This window comes from Scyliorhinus canicula, chromosome 11 (assembly GCF_902713615.1).
Source record: "Scyliorhinus canicula chromosome 11, sScyCan1.1, whole genome shotgun sequence".
Classification (NCBI taxonomy): Eukaryota; Metazoa; Chordata; class Chondrichthyes; order Carcharhiniformes; family Scyliorhinidae; genus Scyliorhinus; species Scyliorhinus canicula.
This window is the reverse complement of record NC_052156.1, coordinates 79807644-79827214: the sequence shown is the minus strand read 5'-3', so window position 1 is coordinate 79827214 and position 19571 is coordinate 79807644. Positions and strand designations below refer to the sequence as shown.

Sequence of the window (19571 nt, the reverse complement as noted above, 5' to 3'; positions counted from 1 at the left end):
CTAGCGATGCCTTGCTGCAATTGATTGGTATCACACTGACTGCCAACTTTGGTATCAAGGGCAAACTTTCAAATTTTCTTTTGTATGCTAACATCCAAGTCACTTACATATGTCAAAAAAAAGCAGTGGTCCTAGAACTGATCCTTGGGGAGCACAACTGTCTATATCCTCCAGGCTGATGTATAAGCATTTACCATGTTTCGCTGTTTTCTGTCCTTAAGCCAATATTTACCTAGCTGACAATGACTCTCATAAGACCATAAGAGATAGGCCATTTGGCCCCTCGAGTCGGAGGAAGGAGCTGTGCACCAAAAGCTAGTGATTCAAAACAAACTTATTAGACTTTAACCTGGTGTTGTCAGATTCTTACTGTGCTCACCCCAGTCCAACGCCGGCATTTCCACATCATAAAACTATCAAAACACTAACTATTATAAATTAATTAATAGTTACTACAAACTAACTATCCACAAGAAGACTATTCCTAGACTCCCTTGAGATAGCAGTGTCACGTGGTTGTTCTCGACTGACACTTGCTGGTTGGAGGTCTTCTCTATCACTATATACATGACTGCTTATGCAAAACATCACATCTACCATCGTCACTTCTGCCGATATTTTGTCAGCTTCCTTTTTCCTTAGAAAATACTGGCATAAAGTGCTCATTTGGTATTCTACCCTTGTTCTGAACCTCAAAGCATATGTCACTCTCTTTGTCTCTTACTACCCGCTTACTATTTGCATGCTGGTAGAAGCTTTGAGTTATTTTATGTAACTCATTCTACGCTCTTTGCCAGTCTTATTTTCCTCTTCACTTTCACTCTCAACTTATTGTACTTGCCCGTTCCTCCCTTGAAGAATTCTCTTGGTATGCATCAGGCATCTGTTTTTTGTTTCATGGCTGTTTGTGCTCGTGGCAACTGGCAATGCACACGTGCCTTCGATGACCAAGGTCATTCACAGGAACTGTCCACAAATTGCAAATGCAAGTTCATCAGCAATGGTACAGCTGATTAAAATAATGTGGGAAAAATGATATAGGAGCAAACGCCACACATCTTTAGAAGTTGAAACGGATTTTAAACTTCTCCAAAAGAATTAATCAGTGCCATTATCATCATTCACGCAAGCAAATCACAAAAAATGTATTAATCCCTCTACTCCAACTTTTTGAAGTGTTGTTAGAAAAGTTATTTTTGAAACACTGCATCTAGGAGACAGTCTGAGTGTTGCAAAGGCCTAATTATCTGTGCCCTGCTGACAGTCAATCAGTCCCCTTGACACAGGAGATATTTCCTATTGTTTGAATTGTTGGCGACCTTTCTAATCTTCGATAATGCTTGGGATAGAGTGACAGGCCTGACAATCGTGTACAAGTGACCTACAAGAAATGGATTGAGCTTTTAGATGTGACCAAATCACTAGGGGCCACTGTTTTACAAATGACACCTTTCCATTTTGCTATATATTTTTAATAAACACGATTAATCACTCTCCAGTAGCTGAACAGTTGAGATGTGGTAGTGGCTGACACTGGCATCAGCACTGAGTTCATAGTCCAGTACTAGTCATCGCACTGCTACAAAGACAAGGATGGCAGAACATGCACACCTCTCTTTGAAACACTTAAAGCGTACAAATTGATTACAGAAACTCCATTGGCTGTTAAATTTGTGATGGTGTACACTCTGCTAAATCTGGTCTTGTGCAAATTTCCTTAATTCACCCCACACAGTAACTCTGAGGCTAGGCTGATTTTATTTTGGGAATAGTAACTATATCTGCTCTCAACTGGCCAAACCAAGAAATCACTCATAATCCAGTTCCTCAAAAGGAGTGGCACCCAATGCAATGTATGGGAGGAGGGACAGAGAGGATTGAAACTAGAACTCATGTTCCTTTGGAGGTGAAACTACTGCATCCAGACTTTGTATGCGTAAAGAGACTGCAATATATTATTCAATGCTTCATTAGAATGGGTTTTATCAAGCTACCATACTGTTGTGGTTCCATTGCGTAGCAGTCAACACAGTAAACTACTTGTTGTTTGAGTATGTTCAAGCTGTAAATAATTTCATTATCTTAGGTTGTCCTCTCCTGAATGAAGAGTCTGGTGTGGAATTGGCATGGACATCCACAGAACTGACAATTCATATAGTCAGTTTTGAGGAATTTTAGCAGCTGTGGCACCTTTGGCCTTCCTCTGAGCATGTTGGATGTTGTGACCATGTTGACATTGTTTGACAGTTCCTCATAGAAAATCTGCTTGTGGGAAGCATGGTCTTCCCTCCAAGTTGAATTTTCTGGAAGGCAGTCTCCATGCTGTTGAGCACAGGCATGATAGATGACCACATGGTTCGTCATTGTTTTCCTGTTTTTGAATACTTTAAAAAAAAATTACAATTAAGGGGTGATTTAGCGTGGCCAAACCTACCCTGCAGATGGTTGTGGGGGTGAGACCCACGTAGACACGGGGAGAATGTGAAAACTCTACACGGACGGTGACACAGGGCCAGGATCAAACTCGGGTCCTCGGCGCCGCGAGGCAGCAGTGCTAACCATTGTGCCACCATGCCGCCTGCTGTTGAATATTCATGATGGGCTTTGGGCGTCTTTGGTGAAAGTTTTCCAGATGTGGCACCGACATCAGACCCAGGATTCTGCTTTATCCATCAGGGTGGTAAAGACAAGGGTCAATTGGAATTTGATTTTAGTCTTCGACTTAATGCTATGTTGCTTCGAGACACGATCATAGAGTCAGCCATAAGCAAAACTAGCTTTCTGGATGCATGAATGGATTTCTTTATCAATAGTGGCACCTCTAGGGAGGTACACCACCAAAATAGGAGAATTTTCCACAACCTTGAAACTGGTACCATGAATGGTTATGTCTGGTGCTTCATGACATATGCCCGATGCTAGTTGAAACATAACCTATAACTACAGGTATGACTATGGTGGCTTCCTTAACATTGCAGCAAAGAAGAGATTGATGAGTTGGGGAGTCACAACACATTCTTGCTTTGTGCTGCTGGTTACCACAAAGGTATTAGACATCAGGTATCAGCAGTAAAGAGCGCGAAGAGAGAGAGAGGGCGAGACTGCAATAAAGAGCGCAGAGGGCGAGACTTCAATAAAGAGCGCGGAGAGAGGGCGAGACTTGAATTAAGAGTGCGGAAAGAGAGAGAGCGAGAGTTGAAGAAAGAGCACTCTCGGGTAAGACAGCAGTTTGTTTGTTTCAAAATTGAAAAAAAACGGTAATATGACGTCACACGAGACAGTGACATGATTGGCTGAAAGTCGAGAGTTACTGATTTAAATACTAGTTTTGATTTCAGTTAGATTACCATTTTCAAGTTGATTTGAATTACTATTTTTAAAATTTTTTTATTTGACTTCAATAACTACTTTGTGTTGATTTAAATAATTATTTTTAATTTGACTTAAATAACTTATTTTAAGTTCAGTTAAATAACTATTTTTAATTTGTTGTCAGATCAAGAGGGATAAATACTCAGTATTTAAAAAAAATCTAATTAAATAGTACACGGGGATTGGATTTAATCTGACACAAAAACATCTTTCTAAAGTTTAATTTCAAAGGCTTAATTTAAAGGAATAATTCATGGCAGAACAGCCCCAAGGCATGGTCTGTTCCTCTTGCTCCATGTGGCAGGCTGGGGACAGTTCTAGTCGCCAGGGTCAGCATGTGTGCAGGAAGTGTCTCCAGTTGCAGCTCCTGGAAGCTCGAGTTTCAGAGCTGGAGTGGCGGTTGGCGACACTGTGGAGCATCCGCGAGTCGGAATGTATCGTGGATAGCACGTATAGAGAGGTGGTCACACCGCAGGCTCAGACTCCACAGGCAGGAAGGGAATGGGTGACCACCAGACAGAGCAAGAGAGCGGGGGAGGTAGTGCAGGAATCTCCTGTGGCCATTCCCCTGCAGAACAGATATACCGTTTTGGATACTGTAGAGGGGAATGGCCTCTCAGTAGGAAGCAGCAATAGCCAAACTCGTGGCACCACGGTTGGTTCCGCTGCAGAGGGGAGGGGTGATAGAGGACAGGCGTTTCTGTGGCCGCAAACAAGACTCCAGGATGGTATGTTGCCTCCCTGGTACTAGAGGATGTCAAGGATGTCTCGGAGTGGGTGCAGGACATTCTGGAGGGGGAGGGTGAACAGCCAGTGGTCGTGGTACACATCGGTACAAACGACATAGGTAGAAAAAGGGATGAGGTCCGAAAAGCAGAATACAGGGAGCAAGAAGGAAGTTAAGAAATTGGACCTCGAAGGTAGTGATCTCAGGATTACTACAAGTCCCACGTGTTAGTCAGAGTAGAAATGACAGGATATATAGGATGAATACGTGGCTGAAGAGATGGTGTCAAGGGGAGGGTGTCAGATTCCTGGGGCATTGGGACCAATTCTGGGGGAGGTGGGACCTGTAAAAACTGGACGGGTTACACCTGGGCAGGACTGGAACTTATGTCCCAGGGGGGCTATTTGCTAGAGCGGTTGGGGAGTGTTTAAACTAATATGGCAGGGGGATGGGAACCGATGCAGGACGTCGGAAGGTAGTAAAACAGGGACAGAAACAAAAGGCAGTAAAGGGGAAAGTGTAAGGCAGAGAGGCCATAGTCAAAAATCAAAAAGGGCGATAGTACAAGGTACAGTGACTGAGGGGAGCTCAGTGAATAGATCCAGTAATACTAAAAGGAATAAAATGGGAAGTAAAAACATAAATGGAAAGCGGCGTGGCAGGTTGTTACATGAAGATATGGGTTCAACAACTAGGAAAATTAGGAGAAAAGGTAAGAGGAAAAATAACTAGGAAAAGTTAAGAGGAATAATAACTTACGAGAGGTTACTGATCAAAGTGTTAAGATTCAAAACAGAGGTCTAAAAGCCAACATAAGTGCACTTTACCTGAATGCTCGTAGTATTCGGAATAAGGTAAATGAGTTGATGGCGCAAATCATCGTGAATGACTATGATCATTCCCTATGGCCATTTCTGAAACATGGTTAAAAGATGGTCACGACTGGGAATTAAATATCCAAGGGTATCAAGCTATACAGAAGGACAGAGTGGATGGTAAGGGAGGTGATGTAGCTCTGTTATTTAAGGATGACATCCAGGCAATAGTAAGGGATGACATTGGTGCTATGGAGGATAAGGTTGAATTGATTTAGGTGGAAATCAGGAACAGTAAGGCGAAAAAGTCACTGATAGGAGTAGTCTATAGGCCACCAAATACTAACATTATGGTGAGACAGGAAATGAACAAAGAAATAACGGATGCATGTACAAATGGTACAGCAATTATCATGGAGAATTTTAATCTACATGTCGATTGGTTTAACCAGGCCGGTCAAGGCAGCCTTGGGGAGGAGTTGATAGAGTGTATTTCCTGGAACATTATGTAATGAAACCAACAAGGGAACGAGCAGTCCTATATATGGTCCTGTGTAATGAGACAGGATTGATTAATGATCTCACAGTTAGGGATCCTCTCGGAAGGAGCGATCACAATATGGTGGAATTTAAAATACAGATGGAGAGTGAGAAGGTAAAATCAAACATTAGTGTTTGGTGCTTCAACAAAGGAGATTACAATGACATGAGAGAAGAGCTGGCTAAGGTAGACTGGGAGCAAAGACTTTGTGGTGAAACAGTAGAGGACCAGTGGAGAACCTTCCAAGCAATTTTTTACAGTGCTCAGAAAAGGTTTACACCAACAAAAAGGAAGGACGGTAGAAAGAGGGAAAATCAACCGTGGATATCTAAGGAAATAAGGGAGAGTATCAAATTGAAGGAAAAAGCATACAAAGTGGCAACGATTAGTGGGAGACTAGAGGACTGGGAAATCTTTAGGGGGCAACAGAAAGCTACTAAAAAAGCTATAAAGAGGAGCAAGATAGATTAGGAGAGTAAACTTGCTCAGAATATAAAAACAGATAATAAAACTTTCGACAAATATAAAACAAAAAAGAGTGGCTAAGGTAAATTTTAGTCCTTTCGAGCAGTGATTCCCAAACTATCTGATGTGGCGGACCGGCAGTTTTTTTTTCAATGTGCCAGGGACCGGCAGTCTCCCGTGGCGTTGATTATCACTACTGTCTCTTTCTTTTCTGGAAACACTCCACGTACCGGCAGACGATGGCTCGCGTACCGGCACGCGTACCACACTTTGAGTAGCACTGCTTTAGAGGATGAGAAGGGAGATTTAATAATGGGAGATGAGGAAATGGCTGAGGGACTGAACAGGTTTTTTGGGTTGGTCTTCACAGTGGAAGACACAAATAACATGCCAGTGACTGATGGAAACGAGGCTATGACAGGTGAGGACCGTGAGGTGATTGTTATCACTAATGAGGTAGCGATGGGCAAGCTAATGGGGCTAAAGGTAAACTAGTCTCCTGGCCCTCATGGAATGCATCCCAGAGTGCTGAAAGAGATAGCTAGGGAAATTGCAAATGCACTAGTAATAATTTACCAAAATTCATGAGACTCTGGGGTGGTCCTGGCGGATTGGAAATTAGCAAACATGACACCACTGTTTAAAAAAGGAGGCAGGCAGAAAGCGGGTAATTATAGGCCAGTTAGCTTAACTTCGGTAGTAGGGAAGATGCTGGAATCTATCATCAAGGAAGAAATAGCGAGACATCTGGATGGAAATTGTCCCATTGGGCAGACGCAGCATGGGTTCATAAAGGGCAGGTCGTGCCGAACTAATTTAGTGGAATTCTTTGAGGGCATTACCAGTGCGGTAGATAACGGGGAGCCAATGGATGTGGTATATCTGGATTTCCAGAAAGCTTTTGACAAGGTACCACACAAAGGGTTGCTGCATAAGATAAAGATGCATGGCATTAAGGGTAAAATAGTAGCATGGATAGGGGATTGGTTAATTAATAGAAAGCAAAGAGTGGGGATTAATGGGTGTTTCCCCGGTTGGCAATCGGAGTAGCTAGTGGTGTTCCTCAGGGATCAGTGTTGGGCCCACAATTGTTCACAATTTACATTGATGATTTGGAGTTGGGCACCAAGTGCAATGTGTCCAAGATTGCCGACGACACGAAGATGAGTGGTAGAGCAAAAAGTGCAGAGGACACCGGAAGTCTGCAGAGGGATTTGGATAGGTTAAGTGAATAGGTTAGGGTCTGGCCGATGGAATACAATGTTGACAAATGTGAGGTTATCCATTTTGGTAGGAAAGCAGCAAAAGAGATTATTATTTAAATGATAAAATATTAAAACATGCTGCTGTGCCGAGAGACCTGGGTGTGCTAGTGCATGAGTCGCAAAGAGTTGGTTTACATGTGCAACTGGTGATTAAGAAGGCAAATGGAGTTTTGTCCTTCATTGCTAGAGGGATGGAGTTTAAGACTAGGAAGGTTATGCTGCAATTGTATAAGATGTTAGTGAGGCCACACCTGGAGTATTGTGTTCAGTTTTGGTCTCCTTACCTGAGAAAGGACGTACTGGCGCTGGAGGGTGTGCAGAGGAGATTCACTAGGTTAATCTCCCCTCCCCTAGGTGGAGGGGTTGGATTACCAGGAGAGATTGAGTAGACTGGGACTGTATACTTGTTGGAATTTAGAAGGATGCAGGGGGGATCTTATAGAAACATGTAAAATTATGAAGGGAATAGATAGGATAGATGCGGGCAGGTTATTTCCACTGGTGGGTGAAAGCAGAACTAGGGGGCATAGCCTCAAAATAAGGGGAAGTAGATTTAGGACTGACCTTAGGAGGAACTTCTTCACCCAAAGGGTTGTGAATCTATGGAATTCCTTGCCCAGTGAAGCAGTTGAGGCTCCTTCATTAAATGTTTTTAAGATAAAGATAGATAGTTTTTTGAAGAATAAAGGGATTAAGGGTTATGGTGTTCGGGCCGGAAAGTGGAGTTGAGTCCACAAAAGATCAGCCATGATCTCATTGAATGGCGGAGCAGGCTCGAGGGGCCAGGTGGCCTACTCCTGCTCAGAGTTCTTATGTTCTTATCTCAACACAGGCACAAATGCATCCAGCCATGCGATTAAGCATTAGACACAGGATTTTGATAAAACTTGTTCGGCCATCCTATCTTGGGAATGAGGTGTCATAAACCGGGTCAACTCGCTACCAAAAGCTTTAGTTAGGTCTATGAGCAGCATATATAGATCCTGATGTTGTTGTGTGCACTTTGTGTTATCTTACTAAACACACACAAATATACATCAGTAAGATTTCTATTTTGCCAATATATGTTTGTGTTAATATGTTAATAATGACAGCCTTGATTCGGCTCAAAATTCTCTTCACAATCGATCTGCTTTCCCTGTTATATAACTCAGAATACATTCACCGGAAAGAAGACAAATTTGGAAGGAAAAAAATGGCTATATTTGTACAGCTTGGTGTTTTCCATGGCTTAATTGGATATTCTATTTCTGCAACAATTCCATACATCCATCATTACACCATATCAAAATCCTCGTGTCAACAAAATATCATGGCATGCGAAAGGTTATTTGTACCCCATTTAGTTTATTCTCATGTGAAATAGCCATCAGACGCACCCTGAATTTGATACTATATTGAAATCAGTTCCTGAATTAGGTGCAGTCAATACTGTAGAGTCTGGAGTAGTGTAAGACTCCCAAAATCAGCCTGACATTTGAGTGTATTACACAATGGTAAAAAAAATGACTGTCTGTTCCATGTTCTTCCAAGAAATTTAAACTGTGACTTCAATGTGCTCCGTCAATTCCAGCACAAGAGTGCCAGTGGTAAAAACTGTGAAAAGCACTCACGTCCAGAAAATCTGGAGGACAAAGCAGAATAAAGCAGCCAATGCTGTCAAGTATCTTGGCACTTCAACAGTCCCTTCCTTATTTCAGAAGCCCTGATCTCCTTAGTTATGATTTTGACAGAGGTTGGAATTTCCAATATGTTGCATTATATGTAGTTGGTGCAGTAAGGGTTAAAAAGGTTAGTGTGGATGACTGCCACACTAGTGTCTTTAAAAATCTTGGTGTTTTGGGGAGCTAGAGGTGCAATTAAAGCATCATAATAGCTGGGCCTAATGGACTTTTGTTGATTAAGATGGTTCCCTGTGGAGTAGTTAATTAGAGATACCGTGTTTCAGCTTGGTAAGAAGATGTAATTAAAGGGAGGAGCTAGAGTACCAGGCATTTTGCAGAAAAGCAATTGAGTTTCAGATTGGGAAGTGAGCAGAAGTCAAGCATCTGCTCTCACTACAGTTCAGTTAAAGGTTTGACTGGGGACAGACCAGAAACTGATTTGCTGGCGAACAGGATAGGCAGTTTGCACAATGAGTTGAGACAGGCAGGAGTTTGCAATTGGTCCTGGAAGTCTAATTTTGAATAGTTTCTGAAGATTTCAACTAGAGATCCTGCATTGTTCCGACAGGGTTCAGGTCTATCGCACAGAACATCTCTTAAGAAAGTATACTAGGTGTACTAACTGTGTTTAAAAGTGGATTGAGATCTGAGTTGGTTCTGTTGTTTGAGTAGAAATAAAGATAGCAGTTAAGGGTTACTGTGTCACTGCATTGATTAGCATTGTGTATGGGGTAATTGTAAGCTATTTTCTTGAGTGATGCAAAAGGCTCAGGTGGATAGGGAGGCAAGAGAGGAGCGGTGGCGGCTGGTAGAGGAAATCTTGGCAGTGGATGGGAGGAATGCAGATGATCCCACACCGGAACCTCTGGTGAGTAAAAAGGAATTGCAGGTACAGTTTGACCTACTGCCGACAGGGAAAGTGGTATGGCAGTTGCGGGGAATGAAGGGGTAGTATATGAATGTGGGAGAAGGCCAACCCTTGTTGGTGGGCCAGCACCACCTGCAAACTTTGCACAAGAGATTGTTCAGGTCAGGGACGAGGCAGGGGAGCTGGTGGTGGCACTGGAGCAGGTGAACAAGGCATTTGAGGAGTTTAATAAAACGTTGTACAGCTCGAAGCCCCCAGCTGACGAGGCGGATATGAGGGATTTCTTGGGTGGGTGGGTGGGTGGGTGGGTGGGTGGGTGGGTGGGGTGGGGGGGGGGGGGTGAGACGGCGGCTTGGAGTGTCCTAGAGTAGGAGAGACAGGGTTAGAAGAGCCGGGTGAGGAGGTTCAGGCAGCGATAGGGAAGATGCAAACAGGCAAGGCACTGGGGCCGGATGGGTTCCTGGTGGTGTTTTAGAAAAGGTTTTTGGATAGGTGGGCTCCTCTGTTGGCGGAGAGTTTGAGGATGGCATGGCTGAGGGGGCACTCCTAGAGACAAAGGTACAGGCATCCATTTTGCTGTTGCTAAAAAAGGTTAAGGACCCTGTGGAGTGTGGATAGTATATGTCAATATCTCTGTTAAATGTGAATGCCAAGATTCTTGACATGGTATTGCCGCTTAGGTTGGAAGAGTGCCTTCCGGAGGTGATGGGGAGGATCAGACAGGGTTTGTCAAGAGCAGACAGCTGTCTTTGAACGTGCGGGTTTGTTAAATGTGGTGCTCTCCCCGTCAGAAGGAAGGGAGCTGGAGGTAGTGGTGGCTCTGGGCATAGAGAAGACATTTGACCGTGTAAAGTGGAGCTACTTGTTTGCGGCTCTGGAGAGGTTTGGGATTGGGCTTCAATTTGTGGCATGGGTTAAATTGTTATAAAGGAAACCGAAGGTGAGTATATGCATGAGTAAGATGAATTCGGGAGATTTTCAGTTACATAGGGGACGAGGCAGAGCGCCCGATGTCCTCTCTCCTGTTTGCGCTGGCAATAGAATTCAGGGCCATTGCACCGAGGTGTTCGGATAAGCGGAAGGGGAAAGTGAGGTGGAGCATAGGGTGTCCTTGTATGCCTATGATTTATTGTTGTATATTTCTAAACCGTGTTTCACGGTGGGGGATATAATGGGGCTGCTCAGGAGATTTGGGGCTGTTGCAGGTTATAAACTGAATCTGGAAATGAGGGGTTTTTGGTGTCTTCTCTGAAGGCGGGAGCTGGCTTGGGATTGCCGTTTCAGGTGGCAACTACCCACTTTAGATACGTGGGGTTGCAGGTAGTTTGAGACTGGCCCGGCTTTGTAAATTGAATTTCACGGGCCTGGTGGGTAGGGTCAAGGTGCATTTGTTGAGATAAGACAACCTTTTCCTGTCACTGGCAGGCTGGGTGCAGGTGGTAAAGAATATCTTGCCACGGTTTTTGTTTTTATTTCAGTGTCTACCGATCCTTTTGCCGAAAGCATTTCTTATGGGGGTGGAATGGTTGATTTTGTAGTTTGTCTGTGCAGGTAAGGGGAGGCGATGGCAGAGTGGTATTGTCACTGGACTAGTAAAGCAGAAAATGCTGGAAAATCTCAGCAGGTCTGGCAGCATCTGTAGGGAGAGCAAAGAGCTTTGCGTTTCGAGTCCAGGTGACCCTTTGTCAAAGCTCCAGTAAACCAGAGACCCAGAGTAATGGTCTGGGGACCCAGGAGCAAATCCTGCCACTGCAAATGGTGAAATGTGAATTCAATAAAATCTGGAATTAAAAGTCTAATGATGACCATGAAACATTGTCGATTCTCGTAAAACCCATCTTGTTCATTAATGTCCTTTGGAGGAGAAAATCTGCGTTCCTTACCTGGTCTGGCCTACATGTGACTCCAGATCCACAGCAATGTGGTTGAATCTTAACTGCCCCCTCAAGAGTAATTAGGAATGGGCAATAAATGATGGCCTAGCCAGTGACGCCCACGTTACATGAATGAAAAAAGATAGCGAGGATTCGGAAAACGGCGCTTCAGTGAGGGCTGGCCCTTCCAACCTTGTTGCATTATTATTGAGTGTTGAACGTGGAGAAGGAGAAGGGAGCTGGAGGCTACGTGAATGAGGATGGGGGCAGCCTCTTGCAGGGGGTCCGGGTTGCGGGCACTGTTATCAGCACCTCTCCCGTTTGCCCCAAGGCACTATTCGGGATCCGGTGGTGGTGGCCATGCTGAAGAAAAGGAGACAATTTAGGCAGAACGTTTTAGGTTTGGGGCGGGATTGAAGCTGATGCCGATCCAAGGGAATCGTGTGTTCGAGTCAACGAGGCTGGATGCTAGGTTTGGAGGGTGGGAGGAGGAAGGGGTGATGTGATGTAAATGAAAGACTTATTTCTAGAAGGGCAGCTCGCGAGCTTGGAGGAGTTGACAAAGAAGTTTGGGATTCCGGCGCCAGGGGGGGGTGTTCTTCAGGTATATGCAGGTGCGGGGTTTCGCGAAGAAGGTTTGTCCGGCATTTCAAGTGGCACCGCCCTTCTTGGTGTTGGAGTGGGTCATGTCGATGATGGGAATTAAGGGGGGTGGTCCTCTCAGCGATCTGTGGGAGGATTTTGGGAGGATATGGTGCCATTGGAGGGGATTACAACCAAGTAGGAGGAGGAGTTGGGGATGATGCTGGAAGAGGGATTGTGAGGTGTTGCGGAAGGTCAATGCCTCAAACTTGTGCGCGAGATTGGGGTTGATACAGCTAAAGGTGCCGAAGTTGAGCATGAGCCAGGTTTTTGATCAGGTGGAGGACATTGGTGAACTGTGTGGGAGTGGTCCAGTCAATTGTGTGCATATGATCTGGTCCTGCCCAAAGCTGGAGAAATTCTGGAGGGCACTTTTCAGCACCATGTCGGCGATCCTGCATGTGGATTTGGAGATCAGTCCCTGGGGGCATATTTGGGGTGCTGGACTTGCCATAGCTGCAGACAGATATTCTAGCCTTCGCCACGCTGATTGCTCGCAGGCTGGTCCTGTTGGGGTGGAGGTAAGCTTCTCTTCGCCCTGTGCCTCAGTATGGCTGGGGAACTTAATGGAGTTCCTGTACTTGGAGAAGGTTAAGTTCATTTTGAGGGGGCGAGTGAAGGGTTCCATATATAACTTCAAAGAGTTGGTTACCATCGGCTGTTAAGGTGGGGGTGGGGGAAGGGGGGGCATTTGTTTTGAGTTACTGGGGTGCTGGAGGATGGGGATGGTTGGGTTTTTTGTTGTTTTATTTTATTGCTATTTATTTAAAATGTTAAATAATAAATAAAAGTATTTTTTAAAAAAGTAATAAAGTTTGTTTTATCATACCCTATCCCTAGTTTCCGTCAAATTACTAGTGAGGTATCCTCTCACAGTCGTACAAAATTAAAATAAAATATTGGGTTTCTGTCCAGTATCCTAGTTACTGTTGGGGGTCTGGTCCTGGGTTGTAATAATGACCACCTCCTGCTTGGTAGGGGAGAGTAGTGCTATTGGGAATTGGGGGTCGGTTTAGCTCACTTGGCTAGACAGCTAGTTCGTGATACAGAGAAAGGCCAGCAGCGTGGGTTCAATTCCTGCACTGGCTGGGGTTAATCATGAAGCGCCTCTCAACCTTGCCCCTTGTTTGAGGTGCGGTGATCCTCAGATTAAATCACCACAAGTCAGCTTTCGCCCTCAAATGGGGAAGCAGCCTATGGTCATCGGCAACAATGGCGACTTTACCTTACAGTTTGGTCTGTCTGCTTTGCAGTTGTACTTGTCACTGGATTCTTCCGAGCAGCCTTCGGGAGCTGCTTTTCATTTGGACAACTTGTTTGAGCTTCGGGAAGCCCCCACAACAAAGTTTTCACTGATATACAGCTTTGCTCATGAATTAAGTTCAATATTATGTCAATGACAAACTGTTTTAAGTTTGATTTTATACTGATTCTGACAAAAAGATATAGCTTCAATAACTGTATCGGGTGTAAGCAATGAACACCAAAACTTAAAGACAACAAAACCAATTATACTGTCACTCTACTGGGAACTAGAGTATTTGTGTCTAGAATTGTGCTGATTAGATTTGGTTTGCAAAAGGCCAACTAACGTTGGGCTCAGATTTGCAAGATGACATGAAACTTTGCGAAGAAAAATTGAAAATTATTATCCCTAACCTTTGATGGTTAGGCACTGTCCTTCAGTATCTTTGTCGCTCTTCATGTTCTTCTCCGTTGTTTTCCATCTGTTTCTCACCTCAGCCACCAGCTCTTGAAACTCCTTTTGATGTTTTACACCTGCAATGTAACATGCAAAAGATTTTTACTGAATATAATCACTGTAATTAAGAGAATGATCCTGACATCCCATTTTGGGAATGTTACAATGAGTCTATGAATGGGGGCAGTGAATGGCAGGATCTTGCCACATAATTGACCCAAGAAAACAGTGATCCTATTGATCTTTCTCTATTCTTCCCTTAGATTTTCAATTAGGTACCAGAATTGGAAGGGTTTTGCTCACTTTAGAGAGGGCTAGGAACCTCTGGACAGATTTAAAGGCTAAGTCCAACTATACCTCATCATATGGATACCTACCTCAGGTTCCATTCAACCTGATCATTAGCAGCATGCTTTACATTTCTACCCATACGAGGGCACAGGAACTGAAGAATGAGGGCATTAAGGGGAAATTCCATCCTGCCTGACACAAGACGATACAGGGTGCACAGTTCAAATGCATCAGATCTGCCCCACCAACCACAACCACAATCTTTTCCCCAAAAATCTTTATACCTGTATTGTAACACTTGTGCACCAGACTTACGACTCTATTCAATCCTCCCCATTTCTCCGCATCCCCGCTCCATCTTTGGCCCTGCTTGTTGTCACAGCACGGTATCAGAGGCATTCATTGATCGGGCATACTCTCTCCACCCAAGTATCAAAAGCCATTTGAAGGTGGGAGAATCAAAACCTCGAAAATATGAGGAAAAAGGATTTATTACTATAAATTGGTAAACAAGCATATAATTGCGACAAGAGCCTTCTACCTTTGCTGTGGAGACTAGATTTTAAAGCATTCGCCTAACTTCTCTTTCTTCAGAATGAGATATTATGGCATTAAACCCTCCAAGAGCAGGAACAAATGACTGGAACAGAGTACTACAATGCTCAAATCCCATACATCAGAGGCAGGTGCTATGAGCAATTGTCTCATGCACCATAAAAAGAGCTCATGGATCTCCCTCCAACACCCACTCCATTCAGAGGCAAAAAATTAGCTACAGCATAATGGGCATAATCAACGTTACACAAACTGTCGACTGAGGTCTTCGAAGTGAAGGTACATTGTTCTCAGCAACTCCAGCATCCAAGACAAAGACAAAACAGTCACACAGTATTTGTAGCTACTCAGGATCCTCTTCAAAGTGCCCTGTATCTTCTTTTTTTTTGTGTGTCCTGTATCTTCAGCCAGAGAAAATATTTCCACTGGTGGGAAGGTCAGTAACCAGAGAACACTGATTTATGATACTTGACAAAAATCTTGGGAGGAAAGGCGGGGGAGAATTTGTTTTATGCAACAATTAATGGGAGGAGGAGGCTCCATAAACATCCCCATTCCCAATGATGGCAGAGCCCAGCAAGTGAATGCAAAAGACAAGGCTGAAGCATTTACACCCATCTTTGACCAGAAGGGTCAAGTGGATTATCCATCACAACCTCCTCCTAAGGTCCCAATCACAGAAGACAGCCTTTAGCTGATTTGATTCACTCTGTGTGATATCAAAAAATGGCTGAGGGCACTCGATAAGGTAAAGGGTTTGGGACCTGCAACCCAGCTGTCGTGATGAAGACCCGTGCTCCAGAACTGGCCGTGCCTCTAGCAATGTCATTCTAGTGCATTTACAACACTGGGTTCGACTCAACAATGTGGAGATTTGTTGTCTTATGTGCAAAAGTAAGAATAAATCCAATCCAACCAATTACTAATCCATCAACCTACACCTCCAAAAACAAAAAAAGTAGTCTGCTATTAAGTGGCCTTTTTTTCCAAAATTCTAATCATCTCTTTTAGATAATCAAATCAAGCTATTTTGAATTCACAGAAGTAGGCTGTATATTGAAATGTTTCAAAGTTATTCAGCCACTAGGTAAAAGAATGTTAAATATCAGACATTCGGGTTGAGGCCATCATTTGCGGTGGAACAGGTGAGCTTGTTCACTGTTTATTTCAAATTGCTTGCCTTCGTATCTTTCCCTTCAACGAAGGTCGGTTGTAACATTTTATCTGCCTTGGAAGACTGAAAGTTTAAGACTGAAGAAAAATCTCAAGTGAGTCAAGTTGTTCTCCCTTATAACCATTAAGACCTATTCACAATAAAAGATTCTTGCATTGTATTGTCTTTAGTCAACTACCACGAGCCAAATACTATTTCCTATTTTTTTTAAAAAAAGAGTTGGTTTCTTTGCCTTCTTGCCTTGAAGTTGTATTATTTAAAGTGAAGTGAGTGTGTAGGTGGCTCAATCTGCCATCTCAGGGCTGACGCAGAATGCTGCTTACAGGAGTTACAGCTGCAGAGCTTTTGCACTGATGGTCACTTATCCCAACTGGAGTGCTTTAAAAGAGCACTGTGCCACAGCAGGACACCCATCAGATTGCAGCTCCTCGTCACTCATTGAGGTTATTCTCGAGTTCTCCCCAATTCCTACATTGGAGAAGTTTAAACTTGAAAAGTAAGTTTCCTGCGCTGGTGATGGGAAGGTTATCAATTATTTCTACATGCCTTATTTGGAAATAGGGTAGACAAAAGTAAAGTTTTACACGCAGGTGAAAAAGATGATCAAATTGTCTAAAATTGCATTTTGTTTCTAAAAGTGGACAGGCACTGGTTAGAAAATGTGGTCCAGGTATAGATGCCCTACTGGACTCCGTGAAAAATATTGATCATTTTCCAAAAAAGTCACCAGCTTTTAAAACAAAAAAGGTCAAATCAAATCCTTGGGAGTCTTTTATTCATATTTTCAAACTGTAGTTGTCTCCTTTCCACACTTCAAGAAACATTAAAATTACTCTTCATATGAATGCTGTAATTTTCCTGGTCGATCTTTACTGTGCCAATCAATAGGCTGCTCCACTTATACAGTCTCAAAAGTTCAGTTTAATTGACCACTTTCATAAAATAAAAACCTTCTTTACTTCAGAGCACAAGAGAAACCATTCGCCAGATTTTGCTGGACAGAGTATTTAACAGCAGGTGTCAATGGTTTGATTTCTCTCCTCACCCTTCAACACAAAGAGCTTTTCTCTGTAGATGGCAGGAGGTGTATGGCCAATATGCTTCTAGCACCTTGATAACTGAGAGACCAATAGTCTACTCCCTTAATCAATTTTAAGGATTGAGAAAGGGGGGGGGGGGGGGGGGGGAGAAAGAGAGACATGGGGGGAAACAGAATCATAGGGGAAACATAGGGACAATCGGGGGGGGGGGGGGGGGGGGGGGGGCTCTCGGCTGGCTACTACAGGCCCCACGTGGCAACATGGAACAAAATGGCACCGCAAGCAGCCCCTTTGAAGGGCTCCCAAACAAAGGGAAAGCCTGGCGAATAGGGGCCCACCCACATGGCGTACATAGTTGGTGGCCATGTTGGGTGGCCGCTGGACAAAAAGGGAAACCCCGGAGCGCATCCACCAGGCAAGTATGGTTGATCCCGCACGAATGGGGGGGGGTGTACACCTCCAAGCCGCTCGACAATATTGGCCAAGATGTTAGCTAAACGATTGGAAAACTGCTTGCCAGAGGTGGTCGGAGAGGACCAGATGGGCTTTGTTAACAGTAGACAGCTAACATTGAACATCAAGCGCCTGTTGAGCAAGATAATTACCCCATCCGGGGAGAGACCCAAGGTGAACATCTCATTGGATGCAGAAAAGGTCTTCGACTTTAGCGGTTTGGGCTCAGAGCAGGGTTCACTGCCTGGAGGAAACCCCTGTACAGCGTTCCCACAGCGAGCGTGCAGACTAACACCTCCAGCTCAAAACAATTCAGGGGCACAAGGCAGGGATGCCCGCTGTTCCCACTCCTATTCGTCCTCCCAATAGAACCACTATTGATCACCTTCAGAGCGCCGAAGAATTGGAAGGGGATCCAGAGAGAGGGCAGAGAGCACAGAGGGCGGGATTCTCCAGAAAGATTTGAAAGTGTTGCAATGTGCGGGAACAGTCGCGAGCATCCCGGCGCATTTAACGTTAACTGGTCCACTTAACAAGGCCCCACAGGCCTCTCGCCGCAAATGAAGGCTTGGCAGCCCTCCGCTAACAAGGTCGAGTAGCACTTACTCAGCCAACCCCGGCCAGCTCGCAACAATAGCGCCCAGGAGACTGGCCCCAAGATTTGAGCATGTAGATTGGACCAGGCTCCTGGGCCAGGAGGGATCTCCTGTTCCCCTGTGGGTCCTGGACAGTAGTCCCAGGGCAGCCGGTGCTGTCTGGGACATGGTGGCGGTGGCTATGAGTGCCGGGAGTGTGACCGGGAGGGCTGGTCTCCAGTGGTGGAAAAAGGTCAACGGCTACACCAGGCAGCACAAGTTAGTAGACACCAATGCACCCCTCCCCTCTCCACCCTCCTCCCCACGAGACTTTTCCACCCCACATGAGCATCCATCACCCCAACTCTCCATGCAAGCCTCAACGCTCCCTCCACCCCTCTCCCTTCAACCCCCCAAACCCTCCCTCCACCTTCCCTCTCCCTTCAACTCCCCCAATCCTCCCTCCACCTCTCCTCTCTCTTCAACCATCCCAACCCTCCATTCACCCCCTCTCTCTGCAACCCTCCCTTCACCCCCCTCTCCCACCACCCCAACCCTTCCTTCAGACATCTCCCCCACCACTGTGAAGCACCTTGTGGTTAACAATGCCCTCTCTGTGTCTCCTCAGGAAAAGCTCTCCCACAACCGTCGGGAGAAGGACCAGACAGGCGTTGGGGTGCCAGACATAAGAATCCTCACCTCCTTCGAGGAACAGGCCCCGGAGGTGACTGGGGCGGCCGAAGACAGAGTGGTGATCAATGTGGAGGCTGGCGGATGCTGCAGAGGTGAAGAACCACAAGACTCCACCCAAAGGACCTGTCAAACGTGAGTAGTGATTGCCTTACTAACTGACCCATCCCTCCCACTGACCCCATGTCCTTTCTCCCGCACGTCCCCTAGTTAACAGTGCCGGCTCTCCTGGGTGGCACCCTCTCCAGCTTCCCAGGAGAACATCTCGGAAGGGAGCTCCGAGGAAGGCACGATCGAGGAGTCATAGCTGTCATCCCCACCCTCCACCAGCGCAGATACACGCACCTCGGTGGGAAATGTTAGAGGTTAGGCTTCCATAGCACAATCTATTGAGCACCACACTGCTGCTGATGCACATCAGGGGGAGGCAGGAACCCCTAAGTGAGACAGCAGTTGACGGTCTGCTGGATCTCAAGACCCAGCTCCGTGGCAGCCTGATGCTGAGCCTGTGGAAGAGGTTTTCCTGGAGCTGATCTAGACATTGGGGTGCAGCCAGGACATTCAGAGGGAGATGTCAGCAACACGCCAGCAGGTCATAGTCGATCGGAGGAGTCCCAGAGACTACGAGTGCAGGAGATGTCAGTGGCAATGCGTGACACCGAGGCCAACCTTGCTGGGCGGGGACCGCAGTGGAGAGCCTGGTGTGCGATGTCGGCACCATTAGTGAAGGTGCCCAAGGCATGGCGCAGTGGGTCCTTGATGAGGTTCTGTGGGATATGTCCTGCTCTCGGATGGGAATGGCTGAGGCGTTGTGGAGCTTGTCCCAGTCACTGATTGGCATTGCGGAGGCGCTGCAGA

At 45.3% G+C, this 19571-nt stretch overlaps 1 protein-coding gene across 5 annotated transcripts in view; it reads right to left on the bottom strand.

Moving 5' to 3' along the window:
* rad18 (RAD18 E3 ubiquitin protein ligase) overlaps nucleotides 1-19571 on the bottom strand; it is a 407126-nt gene that overhangs the window by 143909 nt on the left and 243646 nt on the right. For all 5 annotated transcript variants that reach the window (XM_038810763.1, XM_038810765.1, XM_038810767.1 and 2 more), the window contains one exon: nucleotides 13893-14012. In XM_038810763.1, coding sequence (XP_038666691.1) covers nucleotides 13893-14012 — 120 coding nt within the window. The remainder of the gene's footprint in view (nucleotides 1-13892; nucleotides 14013-19571) is intronic.